A 20,502-nucleotide genomic window follows, 5' to 3' on the forward strand; every position below is an offset into this window, starting at 1 on the left:
GGAAAAATTTCTCCTCCTTCATCTCAAGGACACACCTTCATTATAACTGCAACAGATTACTTTACGAAGTGGGTAGAAGCTATTCCTCTTCGCTCTACTACTGCTGAAGTGATTTGTCAATTTCTTCTAGAAAACATCATTTCTCGGTTCGGGATACCTTCTACTATAATCTCAGATAATGGGACATCATTTAAGAACAAGGACGTGAAGAAATTCCTTGAGAAGTATCATATCAAACATCGATTTTCTACACCATACTATCCTCAATCAAATGGTCAAGCCGAATCATCCAATAAGATAATTGAACAAATTCTTCGCAAAACCGTGAATAAGCATGGTAAGGATTGGAGTAACCAGCTGATCTATGCTCTTTGGGCCTACCGAACGAGTGTACGAATTGCTACGGGAACTACTCCTTATAATCTTGTTTATGGTGATGATGCTATTATGCCCTTAGAATTAGAGATTCCATCACTTAGGGTTTCTCTCAAAGGTATAGTAGATGATGACTCTTATAGGGAACAACGACTTCAACAGCTTGAGATGCTTGATGAACAGCGCATAAACGCTCTTGAGCATATTCAAGCGTATCACAAAACTCTACAACGAAGCTATAATGATAAGGTCATTCAACGTTCCTTCTCAGTAGGCGACTTAGTCCTTTATGAGAATCAGCGCAATGTGAATGCCTTACCTGCAGAAAAGGGAAAATTTAGGCCTAATTAGCTTGGACCATATATCGTTATTGAGGATTATGGATCAGGTGCTTACAAAATAGCGGATGTAGACGGTACGCCTCTTAAAGAACCTATTAATGCTATGCACTTGCGTAGATATTATGCTTAATTCTTCATTCTTCATCTATCTTCTTTTTCAATTCTTCAACATTGGATAATATGGTAGTATCTCTTAATTAAAGCAAAATAGAATTAAATGTTATGTTGTTTAATCTATATTGCTTCGTTCCTGACAAGCGTGTCTCCTTACTTTATAGTTTGTCTTGAATTCATTAATGAAAATTGTAAAAGGTTTACATTTCTCATTATGCTAGCATATTATACAATGTCTTTATGTATTAAGTAGAATTGTATCATGTTGTGTTTAAGTTCAAAATTAAATCACATTAGTTATATGATTCTTAGGCTTAATGCATATTTCTTCCTTATCATCAATGTAGTACTTGATTAAACATTTTAATTAAGTCACACATGTATCAATTTAATCATGGAGCATTGAGAAATCAATCACATGGAAATTAAATTCTGAACATACATGTACATTTACCAAATGTATTAGATTTAATCAAAACAAAATATACGTTGTTTTAAGCATTAAAGATAACACATTTGAGACAAAGAGAAGCATGTATATATATATATATATATATATATATATATAGATATATATATATATATATATATATATATGTGGATTGTATACAAAAATAGGTCACTGTATATCCAAAATGTGACCTCTCTTTTACATCATAAAATCATCTCCTATCCCTAGGGCTAGTGGCTGGAGAGTGTCGACTGGATGCTCCCTCCTGGTCTGGCCGTGAAGGTGGACCCATGGGTGTGTAGCGCGATACAGATCGTGAGTGACTCCGAGAGGAACTCCTACGATCCCTATCCATAAGGATCGCACGATAGGTGGTAGCCTCGGTCTGAGCCGCTGCTAGATCTCGCCGCGCCTGCTGGAGGTCCTCTGATAGGACTCTCTCTCTCTGCCGCGCCTGCTGGAGGTCCTCTGATAGGACTCTCTCTCTCTCCCTCCATATATCTACCTGTACTTGGAATGGGAAAAACAAATCCTCATGCCGACCCGCGTTCCCCTGAGGCCTATAGGCAATCTGTGAGGAACTGGGGATTTGTGCTATCATGGAAATGTCTGTCATTGCCTGCTGAATCAAGGAACGCCATTCCTGCACATTAGCTGTGGCAAAAGAACAGATTTTTGTTAGTACCATTCTATATCATCAAAACATTAATCAATCAATATAAACCTACTATACCTGGATCTCCCTCGCGCCAGTAGGGATCATGATATGGTAGTATCTGTGCCTGGGCACTGCTAGGCTCCCCTCGCTCGCATACTCTATCCACAATGGGTGTAGGCTGGACGGTACTGGTGACAGGTCTTCGTATCGCCTCCTGTTCCCCCTGTTGGGGAATAAGAGGTGGATCCAGAGCTATGGTATTGTCTCCTGAATGGTGGGGAGCTGCATCCGACTCCTCCTCATCATCTCTATCCTCCTCATCCTCGTCCTCATCCACATCATCATCTGCATCCTCATCCTCCTCCTCCTCGTCACTGGGCTGATCACCTGTAAGTGGATCAGGATCTCCCGCCTCCTCATGACCCTCTCCCTCCTCTGGCTCCTCTGACCTAGATCCCTCATCCTCGTCTCGGTCTCCATGTCTCCATGGGCCTGGATAGCCTGTCGGATGATCTGGTGGAAAGATAGGACCTGGATATGATCTCATGAACCATGAAACATATCTACGCTGTGCTCCAGGCTCTGCAGAATAGTCGGTGACTACATCCTGATCAGATCCCTCTAAGTCTGTCGTCTCAATATCATCTACCATTGGTCTCGCTACTGCTCCAGGTCTGGGAAGGACCTGTGAGTGTCGAGTATAGATGGGCACATCAGCTGGAACACACTGCTCTAGTCCGAACTGCCTCCGTACTCGGTCAAAGTAGAAAGGGACTATGATGTGTGCATATCATCCTCGCAGTAGGCGGTTCCTCTGTAGACATGCTAACTGTCTCTCCATACCATCCCATCTGTGCATCAGTAGGTAAGGTCTCCACACTATCATCTCGGCTGTCAGTCTGTCAACAATCACTCTCCAATACAACAAATCGCCAAATCTCCACTCTCTAGTAAGTGGATAAGCGAACACCCTAGGTCGCTCGCTCGCTGTACTCAGTGGAAAGCCGATGGGCCTGGTGCATGTGAAATGCTCTAAAATCCACACCTGTAGAAGTGTGCATGTCATCAAACTACACCCCTATCCGAATACATACTCCTTAAGGTCGTGATAGAGATGTGCAAGCATACTCCGACCCCATGCATAAACTCTCCTGTGTCTCTCCATCGCTCTGATACACCATGTGAGGCCCCCATGCATGTGTGTCCCTCGCCCATTTGGGCAGATGGCTAGTGCTATGATGGCTATCATAAGGCGTCTCAGAAGTGGTACCTCCCCTGTAGGATGTAAGAGCCAGCTGACCATGATGCGACCTCTCGTCTCGCTCGGCATGACTCTCCCTATGCAATACACCTGCTCTCTCTGATGATCCTCCGCTGACCGATCGGTCGCGTATGTAACTGTCGCTCCTCTGATAGGAAGACGAAGTATACGGTACACATCCTCGAGTGTGACCGTCAGCTCTCCTACTGGAAGGTGAAAGGTGCATGTGTCAGGATCCCATCGCTCCATCAAGGCCATCAGCATCGCAGGATGAAATCGAATGGCCGACATCAGAATCACGTACCACAATCCTACAATAGATAGAGTGTCTCTCTCTGACTGAGTCAGCCGCGGAATCTGATCTCGCAAAGTGCGAAGAATATGTCCCGCTGTGTGCTCTCTCATGTATGGGAGACCCTACAAACAAAAACATGACGATAATCAGTACTCGATCTCGCAAATGCAAACTGCTGTACATTGTATGCTAGCCCTGTAACCTCTCGCCAGGCCCTGATTGGGGACCATGGCGCCCTGTCAGGGACCATGGCGCCCTGAGGGGACCATGGCCCCCTGTCAGGGACCATGGTGCCCTGGGGGGACCAGGGCGCCCCTCAGGGACCATGGCGCCCTGGGTGGGCCCCGGTCAGCCTTCGAGGCCCGCATACGATCATGAAAAAGTCAAACATTCAGTCAACTCACCTCGTCCAGTGGCTCGTCGTCGATCACGGCCTGGCGCAGGCTCTCAATCCTCATAGGACGCTCCGGTTGTCGTGAAGGCATGATGATGGCTATGTGGGCTCCACTGCACTGAATAGTATTCTGAAATCAACAAAGTGACGAATACAAGTGTCACTTTTGAGGTATATACTCTTGTTTGTTTATTCTTACTTTTTGAAACCCTAATTTTCCTCTGTCATTCATTTTATCATAACTTGAGTTTGGGAGATGCGATTTTCGAGCCGTTCGTTGCGTTGGAATTGTATTTTCCTTTTCCTACTCTCGGGATGTTCCAAAAAGTGCTCTGATGAAGCTTATTTCGCGAACACCCCTCATCAACACTCTCTTACACAATTTGTCGCAAGTAAACATGCTACCCTGTTTCACCTCCCTAATAAGCAAGTCGAAACAGGGGGGGGCATATAGCTACTCACAGATTTCATCACTATCCCTAGTAAGCATTAGGTGATTTTGTGATCTAACGTTTGTTTTGTAGGGTGCGGTTCCTAACTGTGTATTGCAGATACCGCTGGGGGCTTCGTCCGACAACTTATGGATATATCATTTTTTCAAATGATGTTTACTTTTCTGTACTTTAGCTTGCATATGCACGTAGTACTCATATGACCGCTAAAGTGGGGGCTAAATGTAGCGTCGTAAATTGTACGCACTCGCTAGGGTGGTACAATTTCACACCTAGTTTAGCACCCGCCTTAGTGCATTTTGCATTCTGCATTGCATTTCTCCTTAAGCACTTAATTAATCAAATTAATTAGGTCTAAGGTCCCATTTCATCATTCTCTACATCACAAAGTTGGGCCCTTTCACTAAAGCGCGCCCTTCGCATTTTATTCCTTCAATACATCACTTAATCAAAAACCCTAATTAAGTCCTATTTCGAACTTGGGGGCTTGGTTTCGGGGTCAAAACATCTCGAAATCACCTGTAACTTTGGGATTCTCTCTAAAATCATCATATCCGACAGCCCTGAAAATTTGGTGAAAAGTTGTCGGGACCGTGGCGCCCGGTGCACATGGTCCCGGACATTTTTCTCAAAATTTTAGGAGCGCGATCCAATCATAAAATAAAGCTTAACCCCAAGAAATTGGCGGGATATTCAATCTCTAGGTCGGCCAAAATACGAATTTACGACCTAGGGTTTCATACATAAAAGCTCTCTTTCCTCATTTGAAGGGATCGAATTTTGGTTTCCAGGAACTTCATAGGCAGCGAAAGGGCAGATCTTTGAAGACTTCAACATCTTACAACATCTTTCTATCAAGCATCTATCAAATTCATTCATCCACTTAGGGCTTGGAAGACATTGAAGAACAATAGGAGATTACCGACTGAAGATTGGCTTGTACTCCTCCCTTGAGGGTTGGGTATGATTTCATGTTGTTTTCATGTCTTTACATAAGCTTCAGTACATCATTTATTCATGCTTTAGATCACATTGCATCTTGATTTGGAGCATTTACACTATCATTTACAAGCAATTAGGGTTTACTTTCTAGGTTGCTCTAGTTTGCTTTCTTGCATTTTAGGACCTTGCACACACACTAGGTCTGCACACACAATACATTTTACAAAACAACTTGGCTATTCGTGGAGGTGGAAATCACCGAAGTGGGGGTTTGACTAAGGCAAAACCCTATATAGCCGCCCCTCCCCCTTTTTCAGATATTATTGCAGGTTTCGGGATTCGGACGACGCCGCAGGATACAGATCCAGAGAGAGAAAGTTGGAACAACACTCTGTGTGAAATTGCAGAGCAGGAGACCGGGATAGGGGCGCTAGGCGCCCTGGTCCTGCCAGGACAGGGGCGCTAGGCGCCCTGGTCCTCCGGACAGACAGTTTGCAGACAGTTTCCAGACAGTGTTTCAGAGTGCAGAACAGTGGTTTCCGGTGCAGTTTTCAGGACAGTGGCGCCCGCGCCCCCGTCCTGAACATTTTCAGTCCGATTTTGACTCCGGGTACATATCTGCATTCTTATTTTATCCTTACATTTACAGCTGTTCATTGTTTAATCTCAATTCTGCAATCTTGTTATTGGTTCATACTTGCATTTTGGGATTAGGGTTTGAACTTGCATTACTTGATCTTACAATTTCAACAAGGGAATAGGAATCCTAATAGATATCCCGTGGCTCTCTCTTTCACCAAAAGAAGTAGCCAATTGTGCGATATCTCTAGGCTCTTTCGTATTCCATAATGTGGGCAAGTGCAAGGTAATGAGTCACAAATTCGCGGAAGTCCGCGCATTGGAAAATGCGCTCTTATAAACGGGGGCCCGTTTTAAAAAAATGGGGGCCCGTTTGTGCTTCAGGCTCCCGAGCCGAAAGGTAACGGGGGCCCGTTTTGTTTAAAAACGGGCCCCCGTTTTGTTCTAAAATGGGGGCCCGCTTTTAAACAAAACGGGCCCCCGTTTCTAAATGGCATTTTTCCTTTTTTTCCACAATCCGCCCTTTTTTGAAAACGGGGGCCCGTTTTGTGGAAGTTGATTCCACAGCCCGCCACTTGGCTCGGGATTAGGCCCGGGATAGGCCTGGGATGGCCACACCTAAGACATGGACCTGCAAATTCAAATCTCCATGAATGAAAGCACAAATATGAACTTCAGAAATAGTTTACGCGCCTCTAATTAGAGAATTTTTATACGAAATTAAAACCCATTTCAGATTATACTGTCTAGATTCTAAATATGTAAATTTATTTAAAAATTGATTATTTTAACTATTTTTCATTTAATTTATACTAAATCGGGTCCATAAATTTGAAATATTAACTAATTTTGTTAATTTAATAACTTTTTTATTTTAAAGAATTTTGGAAAAAAAATTATATGTCATCAATCTAGACAAAATTCTTTTGTATTTAAAAAAAAAAAATCAAAAAATGTTAAGTTTACATCAAATTATGTGGGTTGTACACGTCAAATTTTTAAAAAGATAATTACGGCCATTAAAATATTAATTAAAAAAAAATTATTAGAAAAAAAAATACAAAAAAATATGCTCATCAATCTTCAGTGTGTTACAAACCATTTCCCAAAACGGTTTGAGAAAATAATTTTAATTGTCTCAAAAAGTGTGGGTTGTACACATGCATGGTATGGTCCTGAAACAGGCATTTTTAAAACATAGTTTTCAGAACTCCATTTAAAAAGTTATTTTTTATTATGTGGGTATTAAAATAAATTATATATTTGGAAACTACACTCAGAGGGCTATCTTTTATATTACTGACTTTTTCCAAGATTCAATCTCTAAGTGTTTCAAAATTTAAGCTCAAATGAGACAAAATCTGAAAATCAGGGAAAACACTTCCACTTTTTGGCCAAAAAGTGGACTCATCTTCTTGCACTGACCCATGTGTGTCAAAGAGTAGGATTAGGGTATGTTGACCTAGTCTCGCTTTTTCCCCCCCACAATTGCTTACAAAAATTTGATACCTAAGGGGTCATATGGTGTCCTAAGGGGTCATAGGACACAATATGATCCCTTCCCCCTCCCTTTCTCTATCTCTCTTTGTCCCTTCCCCCTCCCTCTCTCTATCCCCCGTCTCCCCCTCTCTCCCCTCTCCCTCCCTCTCCCCTAATCTCTCTCTCTCTCTCTCTCTCTCTCTCTCTCTCTCTCTCTCCCTCCCTCTCCCTAATATCATATACTAATATATTTATAAATTAATATATTGTATATTAATATATTAATAAACAATAGATTAATTATGTGCAAATTTAGTTATTGAATTTACTTATTAAAATAGGATATCTGATTTCTGTTGTAAAAATTTGAAATTTTGGCTCGGGTTTGCTTTGGGATTTGGCTTGGAAGTGACATGCCTAGAAAGTCAACTGAAAAAACGTGTTTTTCAGTATTCATTAATTTTCCAGACTTTACATTGGTGGCTAACGACTTTTTTTATAGCCAAAATTGATAAAACAAAAAGGGTTTTTTAAGGACATTCTCAGCTTTCCAACTATATAAGGCTTGTCTTATTTCTACTTTAATAAATAATTATTATTTATTTTCTAATTGAATTCTGACAAAGGTCCTGATTGATAGACTAATTGAAAAACACTCATAACTTTCAAACAATATAACATTTTTTGAGTCCAAAACATGCGTCACATCCTATGATTCGTCTACTATAGGGAAAAATTAAAAAAAAAAATTCATAAGGTTTTGACCAAGTTAAGGTGGTCAAACGTAGGAGTTTCTGAATTTCTGAAAAGTAGTTAAAAAATCATAAATAATTATTTACTTTATAAAAAATTATTAAAAAATATGTGTCACATCCGGACATGAGTCTAATACTTATATTATAAATATTATAAAAAAATAATATGATTTGATTGTGATTAGGGTGGTCAGACATACACCTACTTCTTATCTTTTTCTTGAAATTTTAGTACCATTGTATTGAAATTTGAAATTTTCATCAAATAGGATTTTTCCTTTTTCCAAAAAGCAACTAGTAGCTTAGAAACTACATTCAATTTTCTATAGATTCTCTTCTTACATATTTTAAAAATAATATTCATAACTTATTCAAATTTTCATGTCAAGTTGCATAACTCTGATTTTTCAAAATTTCATTGCCACTGAGGGGCCTGCTTTGGCACACCATGATCCTGCACATACCCATATGTTTAACAATATAATAAGAAAGCAAGCTTTGAACATACAAATAAAAAAACAAATAGCAAAAAATATCTAATCATTTGAAACACAAATTTGAAGGACACGTGCATCTTGAGTTGAGGATAGACTTTGAGATGTTTGAGGGCAATTAGGAGAGACTTTGTTGAATGAATAACTCTTTGAAAATATTTGCCTAGAAATGTTAGTGTGCACTAAATATGATATATGAATATTCATCAACAAAACTTCCATCCATAAAATATTTTTTATTTCACTTTCAAGTGAATTCTCTAGAATTTTTGGATGCATTTTGATAAAATCTTTATCACCCATGATCCAAACAATATACTCATCCTACTATTAGACCAACTCCTATCACATTCATACCTTTGAGTCACCCATTTAATTTTTAATCAATGTAAGCAATCATGTGTATCTACTTATAGTGCATAAAAAATCTAACATGATTCAATTTCCACATATCCCTTATAATTTTTTTGTGGTACTTATTTTATTCATTTACCTATTGGATCAATTCCATAATGCAAAATTGAAGCAACACAAAATTAATACATCTTTTTATAAAATTTAAAATTCGAATTGGTTCAATGTTTCTTCTTCTAATAGTCAAAAGTTATACACACTTGAAGCACAAAACCTCTGGATCCAATTTTAAAGTTTTATGTAATTCTTATTCATTTTAAGACAATCTAGGGTCCATAATTTAAAATTGAGAGCTATTTTTTTAATGTGTATTATCACTTAAGGGGCATATCCAAGCATTCAATGTCACATTAGCATCTACATATAAGTAAAAATAAATAAGTATATTACATGGTCATGTGTTGCCTTTGATCTTTATTTAGAGTTAATTGAATTGACCCGTTTGATAGAGGAGAACAAAAGAAATTCTGTAAAGTTGCTTGTAAACATTGTCAATCTTCTTATTGTAGGTCTAGATATCCAAACAACACTAATTGCAAGTGCATGAATCCATAATCGTGTAGATCAATTTTGTAAATAGATGAATTATAGGAGTTCAAGGCCAATTAAGTAGGTCTAGATATCCAAACAACACTAATTGCGGGTGCATGAATCCATAATCGTGTAAATCAATTTTGCAAATAGAGGGTGAATTATAGGAGTTCAAGGCCAATTATGAGCCACAAATTTAACCTGAATTAGTTTTACACCATAAAATTGACTCTCACCAAAATTTGGAAACAACTTCACTAAAATTTCATCACTCTAAAAAATGCAATTCAAAATTATATTTTAAAAGTTATAATTAAAATGATAGACAGCTATTTAGTAAAGCTTAAAATACATCTTTTGTTTCTTTTACTAGTTACTCTTTATTAAAGCTTAAATAATACCTTTTGTTTCTTTCACTAATTGATTAATTTTAAAAATTAAATTTCATGTTGTAAGGTTGAAACCTGCATCAGAGATGATTTTTTATTTATTAATTTAGCATCTACTTGTTTCCACACTTAACGAAAAAAACATCATTTTAAAAGCAAGTTCCAATTTTTTTAGAAATGTCATTTACTTTAATTGATTCATTAAAAAACAAAAAAATTAAAGATCGTCTTTGATATTAACTGAACCTTCTGATTGATGCGGACTTTAAAATGTTTAATTAAAAATTTCAAACAAATAAGACACTTTGAAAGATCTTTAAAATAAGTTTGAAAAATCTTGAAAAATATCTATTTTAATTTTGGACACAATTTGTCTGAATATATAAACACTACGACATTTTCTCTTACAACAAAATACAAAATACTACATAGCCATGAAAAACATTCCACCCTAATACGTAATCATCCATACTACGTACAATTGAACCTGATCACATACATGAAGCCGCAAAACAATTTGTAAGTTAGAAAATGCAGCTGATAACCAATAAAAACAATGGCAGAGAAAAGCATGGAGGGGAGATAATGAGGACCGATAATACAAGAACATAAAGGACAGATGAAAGTCCCTGCCGCTTGGAGGCCTCCCAGAGCTACCATGGTGATCAGCAGTTGCTTGCTTCTCTCTTGGCACTGCCCATCACAGGCATTGATGTCCACATTTGAAGGAAAATAAGAATCTTGACAGATCTCTTTGGTCATCCAGTAACACAAACACCCTTCAACAACCAGTCGCAATATGATGGCGACATAGTGTATATTTCCCAAATCCTCTGGGATATCAAACAGAGACCGTTTTCCACAATCAAATCTATGAATAGCCTCTGCCAGGAGATCTACCACAAATATAGAAGCAAAAATCCAGTAAGCTTTCTCAGGCATTAGACTGCCCAAATTTCCTCCCAGGACAATTGCCCCTGTCGCACCAATCATTGCATTTATCACAGACGGAGTTAAGAAATTCGCGGCATTCCACTTATGCTCCTCTATAATATTGCTTGTCATCTGCGTACCATTGCCCGCTTGGACCTCCATTAAAGTCCTCAATTCTTCTCTTACTATTAAAATGGGCGTAAACCCTTCGAATACAATAATTGAGAGCGCAACAAACAAGAGTATTTTACTCTGCCTTTATGTTCTGGTTATATAAAAGCAGGGTAATGAGGGCAATGCTCATGCCTACCTTGAGAAAGACGACTCCTGTTCTGCCATGATCAGATGGTCGATGAATCTTTCTACTGTCCTGTGATTGATCTGTTGTGCGGAGGGAATTTTCAATCCAGGTCCAGTAAGGTCGTATGGAGTAGAAAATGACAGCCTCTGTGACAAGGATGCTCCAGCACAGCCAAAATACAGGGGTAGACAGCAGCATTCCATAACTTCCAAGGGTAAGCGCTACGACGCCCCAGTTAAATGCAGAGGCCAAATCAGTAAATCCCCGGATGTACTGGACATAATGATCATTTGCCTCTGGAGTCTGAGCAGAGGAAGCAGCTGAATGCAAATGATTTACAAATATAAGAACAGGGTAAAACCAAATATTATCTAAATCAGAAAAAACATTAACTTGTTGCAAAATTGAGTACAATTTCCTTCCAGCTCACCTATTCCAGGAGGATCAGTTGAACGAGATCTAATGTTGTTTCGCCCAATTGTTATATGATGCTCCTCGGGGACTGGTCTAACAGTAGCTTGCCTCGGCATTTTCCCACCTGCATTCATATTTACTCTTGCAAGAGTTTAAGCAGAAAAGCTAACAAGAGTTTCAAGTCTGCCTTGAGAAATAAAAATTCCTCTTGATTTATAGGGATCATCACAATAAAGAGAAAAATAAATTAAGGAGAAGGATATAAAATTCGGGGGAAGAAGGAAAGATCTGGAAACAAAGTGGGGCATTACCAGGCAGCAACGAACTTGACTTTTTGACCACTTCACTTCCAACTTTTGCTAAAATTATATTTTGATAGGTAATTTCAGTGAAGGTTGATTAAGTGGGGACAGAACATGTCTTGAATATGCCTTGTAGAAGCTTAGAAGAGGCATAGAGGCAAGTCAGAAGTTTCCTTTCAAAACTATGAATATTAAAAATATGTCAACTATAGATGGGAATATCATTTTTGACGAGTCAAATTGAAATGAAAGTGGGGACAGAAAATGCCTATTAGAAGAATAGAGTAGATTTGAAGGCCAGCAAAATGCCCAATTTCATATAGTGATCAGCAATCGCACTTTGGTGTGCAATGGGTACGCCGAAAAGGTGTGAAAGGTCAATTAGGGAAAACTTTGGTGTATTTTGCAAACATTTGTGTAGTGAAGTTCAATTGATAGGCCATTTAAAAATTGATGTTGTTTGTGCAACTAAGGTCTCAATCAAGAAGTGATAGCTTAAAATGAACTACGCATCTAGTTATAGGGATCCAAACATGAGTTAAAAACAAAAGATAGAGATAATAAGATATAGATTGAGAGGGAGAGGAAGAGATGGGAAGATAGAGCTAAAGGGATCAAGAGAGAGATAAAGGAGGTAATAGAGAGAAGAAGAAAGAGGAAGGAGAGATAGAGATAGAGATATAGAGGGTGAAACAAGGAGTGTGTGTGAAAGTGTGAGAGATAAATTGAGATAGAGATGGGGAGGAGTAACAAGGAGTGTGCGAACAAGATTTAGAGAGATAGATAGATAGATAGATAGAGGATAGAGTAATAGAGAGAGAGAGAGAGAGAGAGAGAGAGAGAGAGAGAGAGAGAGAGAGAGAGAGAGAGAGTAGGATAAGAAAACGAGAGGGAGAGGGGGGAGAGGGAGAGGGAGGGGTAGAGAAAGAGAGTGAAGGGGGAGAGGGTGAGAATAGGATAGGAAAACAAGAGAGAGAGAGACAGACAGAGAAAGAGAGAGAGAGAGAGAGAGAGAGAGAGAGAGAGAGAGACAGAGAGACAGAGAGAGAGAGACAGAGAGACAGAGAGATAGACAGACATATAGAGAGACAGACAGACAGACATAGTTATTGGATCTAAAATTATTAATCAAATCAACACAATATTTTTAAGCTTACATTTAACTTCAAAATTATAATAAATTACACTTTTTAAAATTCATAAACATTTATTTTATTTTTTTAATAAGTAAATAGCTGCAGAGTGGCAACACCCTTGTATTAATCAAAATAGGAGAATACAAGACCTGGTTCAGTGAGAGCGATAGGGGGAAAGAAAATTCATAAACATTTATTATCTAATACAAATAAATTAAATTTAAAATTATAATAAATTGTAATTTTTAAAATTCATAAATATTTATTATGTAATACAAATGAATTAAATTTCTAATAAAAAATAAATCAACAATGACTAATTATAATTTTAGAATAAGGTAAAGACAAAAGTCTAGATTTAAAACTAACTTACAATTATAATTTATTCTTTTTTGTATGCAAATCATTTCATATTAGAAATTTTAAATGATTAGCAAATTAAATAAAATTAAATATATCAAATACTAAATAATATATATTCACTAAAAACCATTCTATTTTATTTTTAAAAATCACTTTTAACAAGAAAATAAATTTAAAATAAAAAAGAATTTATGTATCTAATTTAAAAAAGCATTGTATTTTATCAAATGAAATTGTTTTAAAACAAAAATCTAAGTTAAATAAAATTTTGTGCGATTTATGTTGCTTTAACATCTAATGGTTGTAAACATTTAAATCGTCTTGCAAGCCTCTAAGACGATACGAAGTGTAGAGGGTTGAGGAAATAATGTACGTTTTTATATATTAATTTTAATTTTAAGATTTTCAACAATTAGAGATGAAGGTTTTTCTTTTCAAAACAGTAAAATTATAGTATAAGTAAATGAGGTTTTATTAGATGTTTAAGATATTTGTTAACAATAATGCATATAAATTTATATCTCAAGTTCTTTTATTTTTTAAATTTGATAAATGCATTGTTTTTAGATTGTATTATTGTAAATAGTAAGAAATGAAATGAAAATGAAGAATAAAATTATAAAAGATCAAACTATATTTTAATCTTAAGTATCACTTTAGATTGAGAGAGAAAACATAAATTAAGAATAAATAAATGAAGCATTTTATCTAATAATCTTTGTTGTACCACAAAGCAATTTACTCAAAGATTGTTGCAATGTTTGTATAGTTATTAAGTTGAACAACATAATGATGTAATTATGTTTGCATATGAAAAAAGTTTGGAAAAGGCTAAATTTACAGGCTTCTAGGTGGAGGGATCAATGATGGAGATCGAATAAGAGATGAAGGGTGAGGATTGAGTTGGTTGAGTAGTTTAGAGATGGAGGGTGTAAGGAAAATTATCTGTAATTTTTGGAAGATGATGAAATAGTTGGTTGAGAATAATTTTTTTTAATCAATTTTAGATGATTGAGTGGAAAAATGAAGATTTATTTGATCATGTGAAAGGGGGAGAGAGCTAGGTTTTAGGACTTAGGGAAAGTGAATTAGGACTTAAGGGAAACAAGATAAATAATTAAGTAAATTATTATAATTTGTTTTATTAATAAAAAATAAATGGGTGATTAGAACATGTTAAGACATGAGTGGTTTTAATTGTCTATGTGAAGATCTATTACGAAGAAATATCTCTTCAAAAGATAAAGAAACATATAGCTAAATAGATAAAAAAAATCATGTACAAACCCCAATATAGGTGATAAACTAAACCAGATTAGTAACTTTCCAATATTATGGGTACAAATTTAAGCCATGAGAATCTAGAATAGTTTCACAAGAAGATTGCAAACACCAGTAAACCAACACAATAGAATGATGCTTGGTAAAGAGTGAACTAGATCAATGGAATTGTTCATGACCTATGCCAAATTCTATAAACCTAAAACAAGGAAAATAAAAAATACCAAGAAACATGCAGAAATACAAATCCAAACCTAATAATATAGGGGACATGTTGAGCTTCCAAAATTGACAGAAGATGTTAAGAGTAAGATGGCATTTATCTTGCAATCCTATTAATGCAAATGTTATTAAACAATTGGATGTAATTGAAAAATAATTTATAATTAAGATTCTTGACTTTAATTGTCATATTCATGTAGGAGGCAACAAAATTTGCAGTGGCAACGACTCCTTGCCCAAATCTGCTTTACTTTTAGTACTCTGCTCTATTTTAGTTTAAAAAGAAATGAAAAAATGGAGTTTTAAATGCATCGTGGTAATAAGTCCATATTAGTAGTTGGAATAATCGATTGATTAACAGGTGGCTATGAAATCAACATTTTATCCCGACCTTTCAACTACTAAAAATTTCTTGCCTTGTGGTCTATGAAATCGGCCCAAAACCTGACAATGGCTATTTTTGTATGGATGTATGGGGTAGAAGAGTTCAAGAGGACGAGTAGGTGTCATGTATATTTTCAGGAATTATCAGAGACTTCGACAATGGCTTCCCTTTGTAAATGATGATGGGCACAGTCTTGTAAATGGGATTCCTCTCTAGAGACATCCATGACTAAGTTTAGTGGATTCAAATATAAAAATATGACATAATCTACTTTCCAACAATAAACTATAATATTATTCATTCCAAAAATTATTTTTATTACCATGCCTACATAAACAAAAAAATATCCCTTCTCATCTACCAAACCACAAAGCAACATAACTTCATCATTCTGCATTCCATCTTCCAACTAATCCTATCCACACACATAGATTCTCCATAAAAATCTCATTTGCTAAAATGATGTCCTATAAGAGATCAAATATCTTGTAGGACCTACACAATTTTACAAACACATAAATCCACTATGGAATATGGGTTGGCCTTATTGATATGTGATGCACCACCTTCAATGTCATCATATTGAAGAAAGAAATAATTTTACAACATTATTAATTACATTGCTACTCATTGAAGTCAAATGAGACCCTTATTAAGGATTAATCTTTTAATTAAGAATCTCTTAATACATCTTCTATATCTTAGATATTAAGATATTCTAACACTAGAATGCTAATATAGGCCCTTCTAATAGTGATGAAAGTGATCTATATTTCCGTAATGGTCTCTTGTTAGTAATACCTAACTAATTTTAGAAGCTCCTATAATGAGAAAACAAAATCTCTTATAAAACTATTTTGAAATGTTGAACCTTCTCAACATAATGAGTTAGTAACTAGTTAGGAGTTGAACCCTTCTCGATTGTATTGATCACTAACAACAAGTATCATTCCACTAAAAAAAATTTAATATTTTGAGATAATTTTTTTTATCAAAGACTTTCATTAAACTTTAGTGTTATTTTTTCTTCCAAATAAAAGTGATCCTCCATACACGAATTTTCTCTTAAAATCTCTCAAAATCACTTCAACTTTGTCTTAACCAATGTTACCTTTTGATGCTGCATCAAAATTTAATTTAACAAGTTACCTTTTTAAAGGAAGACAGCAACTAACATTACTATCTCTTGTACTCTTATTCTTTCCTTCCATATTTGTTATTTTTTCTCTTATCTATTATAGACTTAATAACCTCTATAATTTTAGCCATATTTTCTAGATCTTTCTCCATTGGGTAAACCATTGATCATTATCATTGTATTGAAAAATGAAGGGAAGGAAAGAAAATAAATTTTAACCAAAGGATATCACAACCTTTATTAACTTTCTCTACATTTATGGTATTACCAACTCAAGGTGTGGATATTTGTTTAGCGTAGTGGATCATATATTATTAGCTTAATAAATTAGACTTGTTTATGGATTATTTGATTAAAATCTATTTAGTAGATATGTTTACCAACATTCATTAAAATATTTTTCTTCAATAATTCTATTTAATCTTTCTTAGAGAAAATCATAAATCAAGAATAGAGCAAAACAATATTTTTTTTCTTGTGCTACTTGCTCCAAGAGGATTTTTACATATTGGATTAGTTCCACAATGCACTGAAGCAACACAATATTAATACATCTTTTTGTGAAATTCAAATTTCAAATTGGTTCATTGTTTGTCCTTCTAATAGTCTAAAGTTATCTACAAACTTGAAGCATGAACACTTTAGATCCTATTTTAGAGTGTTGTGTAATCCTTATTCATTTAACACATCTAGGGTCCATAATTTAGAATTGAGGGCTATTTAAGTGGCATATCCAAGCATTTGATGTCACATTAACATTTGCTTGTACGCAAAATAGATAAGTTTATTACATGATCATTTTTTGCCTTTGGTCTTTGTTCACAATTCATTGAATTCATCCACATAGCCTTGGTTTGATAGAGAGGAACATAGGAAGTTCCTTAAAGTTGTTTGTAAATGTCAAACTAATATTTTTATTGTCTGTCAAGACATTTAAACAACACTAATTGTAGATGCATAAATCAATAATCTTATAGATCGATTTTGCAAGTAAAGGGTCAATTATAGGAACTCAAGGCCAATTGTATGCTACAATTTTAACCAATTGACTCACACCAAAATTTGAAAACCTTTTTTTTTTAAATTTCATCATTCTACCTAGAATACCTCTATAAACATGCAATTCAAAATATAATTTTAAAATAGTGAAAACGATAGCCAACTATTTATTAAACCTTAAAAAAGATATCTTAGTTGATTATTTCTAAACATTAAATTTTATGTTGCCAGGTTGAAGTGTGCAGATTTTTCCTTGTCACAAAGCACTTTTTATTCATTAACTTAGTATCTGCTTGCTTTCACACTTATGGAAGAAAAATCATTTTCAATGCAAGTCCAAAAGTTCATAAATGTCATTTTCTTTAATGAGTTCATTAAAAAAAAAAGTGTTGTCCTCGACATTAACTCAACTTTTTGTTTCATGATGACTTTAAAATATTTAATTAAACAATTCCAAACAAATAAAAAAATTAGAAAAGTCCTAAAGACTTTTTACATTAAATTTAAAAAATCTAGACACAAATTGTTGGAATATTTAAACAATAAGACATTTCCTACTACAACAAAATACAAAACATTGTATAGCCATGGAATACAGACAACTCTAATACATGATAATCCCCAAATACAACTATAATACTAGCAGTTGCAGGGGGAGTTCCTGCAACAAGAGGCTGATAGGTGTGATTGTAAAGGCATTGTAGAGAAAGAAGAAAACAAAGGAAAATATGCAAGGAATGAAAGTTATAGAAAAGTGCACTGACTTTGTAGAAGCATCATAAAGAAACAAAACAATTGATGTGATAAAAAAGAGTAATCTTTATAGATATGTAAATATGTAACTATACATAGCCCAACCAATGTTTACAGTTGTTCCCAAAATATGAAGTGAACCACCCACCATCCCCCATGCGGCTAAATGTAGCATGATGTACAGTATGAAAGAGCCAAATAAAGTAGTTATTACAAATGGTTTGTATTTTAGACTGTATAAAACCCAACCAATATTATTTGTTGGACCCAGAAAATCTACGTTATCCACCCTCCAATCCCCATGCTGGTGTTGCCAGCATGTTATACAACCATTTGATGTATATATTTGCGAAGTACATAATTGATGTTATGTTAAATCTTGATTGCAAAATTGAATCAAAGTATTGAGTAGTCACAGATGTTGTATTGTTCTATATGTCTTTTTCGGTTTTGTAGAGTGATTTTAAGCAGCCATCACATACCTGTGAGAAATAACATTCTATTAGGAAATTCTAAGTGCATGATAAAACTTGCAGATTGAAAAGAATACAAAAGGAAGGTACTTACAATAGTTGCTAATGTTGTATTGTTCTATATGTCTTTGCTTGATTTTGTTGGCTTATTTTTCGCTGTCATTGCATACCTGTGAGAAATAACATTCTATTATAAAATTCTAAGTGCATTAAATTATTGAAAGCGATATAACTTGTAGATTGAAAAGAATAGGAAAGGATGGTACTTACAATTGCTAAAAGTATGGTGGATGATTTGTTTGGTAAAGCTTTGTGGTGGTTGTGAAATTTGCAAACAAGATGGACAGTACAAAAAAAAGTTAGCATCATTGAACGCAAAGGTTACAGAGATTGGGATACCCTTGTAGCACGTGTGGTTTAAAATGATGTCTTCTTTGATACCCTGCAAGTAGAAGAATAGGAGAGAAGTTTTTAGTGGAAAATGAGATACTATAATTGTAGGGAGTAACCATTAGAAGGAGGGTAAATTGAAGGAAGGAAAATAGTATGAAGAGATAGTGGATGGGATTTGCAGACCTGTTTTTTTATGAATGTGAACAACAGTAAGAAAGGCAAGTTCTGTCCTGTTAACGGGATGTTGAGGGCTAATCTTCAGAGTAAGGGCAATCCAACCCCAGAGTGGACTCCACCTGAGAAGGGGTGGATTAAGATTAATTTTGACGGAGCATCGAGGGGCAATCCAGGGCCCTCGGGTGTTGGGGTGATTGCTCGAGATGATCATGGTAACATTCTGGCCATTGCGGCCAAGCGAATGGTGGATGGATCGAACAATGTGGCCGAATGTCAAGCTGCAATGGAAGCAATACTTATGGTTGGGAAGTTGGGAGTCAAGAAACTTCATTTAGAAGGTGATTCTCAGGTAGTGGTGAATGGGATTGCGCGAGGGTGATTGGAAGCGTGGTTTCTAGATAAGCAGGTGTGTAGGATGCAATTGTTGTTGAACAATTTTGAAGATTTTAAAATTACCCATGTCCTGAGGGAGGCTAATTTGGAAGCTGACAAACTTTCTAATGTGGGAGCAAATGGTTCCTTGGAAAATTTGTTTAGCATGTTTGAGGACTTTAGAGATTGTAGTCTTCTTGAGTAAGACTCAAGTTGATGGCTTTGGAAAAGTGAACCCAAGTTCGAATTGTTGTGACCACTCGCAACCTTAGCACTGTGGGAATTTAAGTCCCTCGTGGTGTGTGTTCTTCAATCTTGTTGCAAGTGGCCTCAAAGTGTTGGTTGATGATGGAGGTGTGTGGAGGGAGTGACTGGCGATGATGTTGGGATTAATGTGAAGCGTGTGAAGCTTTCATGACAAGAGATGGAGGCGACCTTTAAGTCCCTTGTGTGTTGATTCTTGGCATTTTGTGGGAAAGCTTGGTTTTTGACGGAGTGCTCAGGGTTGTTTTCTGTGTAGCGAAGAGATAGAATGGAGGTGAATTTTTCGCTGGAGTTGGATGGACAACTACCTGCTTTTCGAGGGCTGATTTCAAGCACTAGGCTTTTGAACATTTTCAGAGTGGATAGAGATGTCTTCTGGAGGGCAATTCGGCTCCTGTTGGGAGAGGAATTTCTTTCTCAGGACTGGCGACCCAGAACAAATCTGGATATCTCATCTCTGTTTACTGCTTTGGCCTTGCAGGTGGGGAAGTCGAAGGAGGAAGTGCAGCGGATCTCTTCACTGGTTTTACAACCCAAATGGGTAGGAGGCTTGCAGGATGTGGTGGCCCGTTCTGACATTGGTGTGGGGTTGAGGATGGCGGAGGGCCCAAGCAGGAGGATTGGGGTGGATGTCAGGGAATTGCAGCCTTTTGTAGTTTGGTCTACTTCTCG

At 36.2% G+C, this 20,502-nt stretch overlaps 2 protein-coding genes across 2 annotated transcripts; one reads left to right on the forward strand and one right to left on the reverse strand.

The window, feature by feature from the left end:
* Positions 1 to 10,302: 10,302 nt before the first annotated feature.
* LOC131042072 (uncharacterized) lies at positions 10,303 to 11,739 on the reverse strand. The gene is made up of 2 exons (XM_057975376.2): positions 11,589 to 11,739; positions 10,303 to 11,478 (listed from the first exon to the last, which is right to left on the reverse strand). The coding sequence occupies exons 1-2, from the start codon at positions 11,704 to 11,706 to the stop codon at positions 11,105 to 11,107; spliced, it is 492 nt and encodes a 163-aa protein (XP_057831359.1). The 5' UTR covers positions 11,707 to 11,739; the 3' UTR covers positions 10,303 to 11,104.
* Positions 11,740 to 19,258: 7,519 nt separating this feature from the next.
* On the forward strand, positions 19,259 to 19,573 carry LOC131071919 (uncharacterized). Its single transcript, XM_058007890.1, has one exon. The coding sequence runs from the start codon at positions 19,259 to 19,261 to the stop codon at positions 19,571 to 19,573; it is 315 nt and encodes a 104-aa protein (XP_057863873.1).
* The last annotated feature ends 929 nt before the right edge of the window (positions 19,574 to 20,502 follow it).

The sequence above is a fragment of the Cryptomeria japonica genome, chromosome 7 (assembly GCF_030272615.1).
Source record: "Cryptomeria japonica chromosome 7, Sugi_1.0, whole genome shotgun sequence".
In the NCBI taxonomy this organism is placed as follows: Eukaryota; Viridiplantae; Streptophyta; class Pinopsida; order Cupressales; family Cupressaceae; genus Cryptomeria; species Cryptomeria japonica.

What these genes read in the sequence shown, in the direction of transcription:
- LOC131042072 (XM_057975376.2), bottom strand. Translation starts at nt 11,706, where the DNA reads ATGAATGCAGGTGGGAAAATGCCGAGGCAAGCTACTGTTAGACCAGTC. An exon ending in AACTGATCCTCCTGGAATAG is followed by an intron (nt 11,479 to 11,588) that starts GTGAGCTGGAAG and finishes ATTTGCATTCAG; the next exon opens with CTGCTTCCTCTGCTCAGACT.
- LOC131071919 (XM_058007890.1), top strand. Translation starts at nt 19,259, where the DNA reads ATGTTGAGGGCTAATCTTCAGAGTAAGGGCAATCCAACCCCAGAGTGG.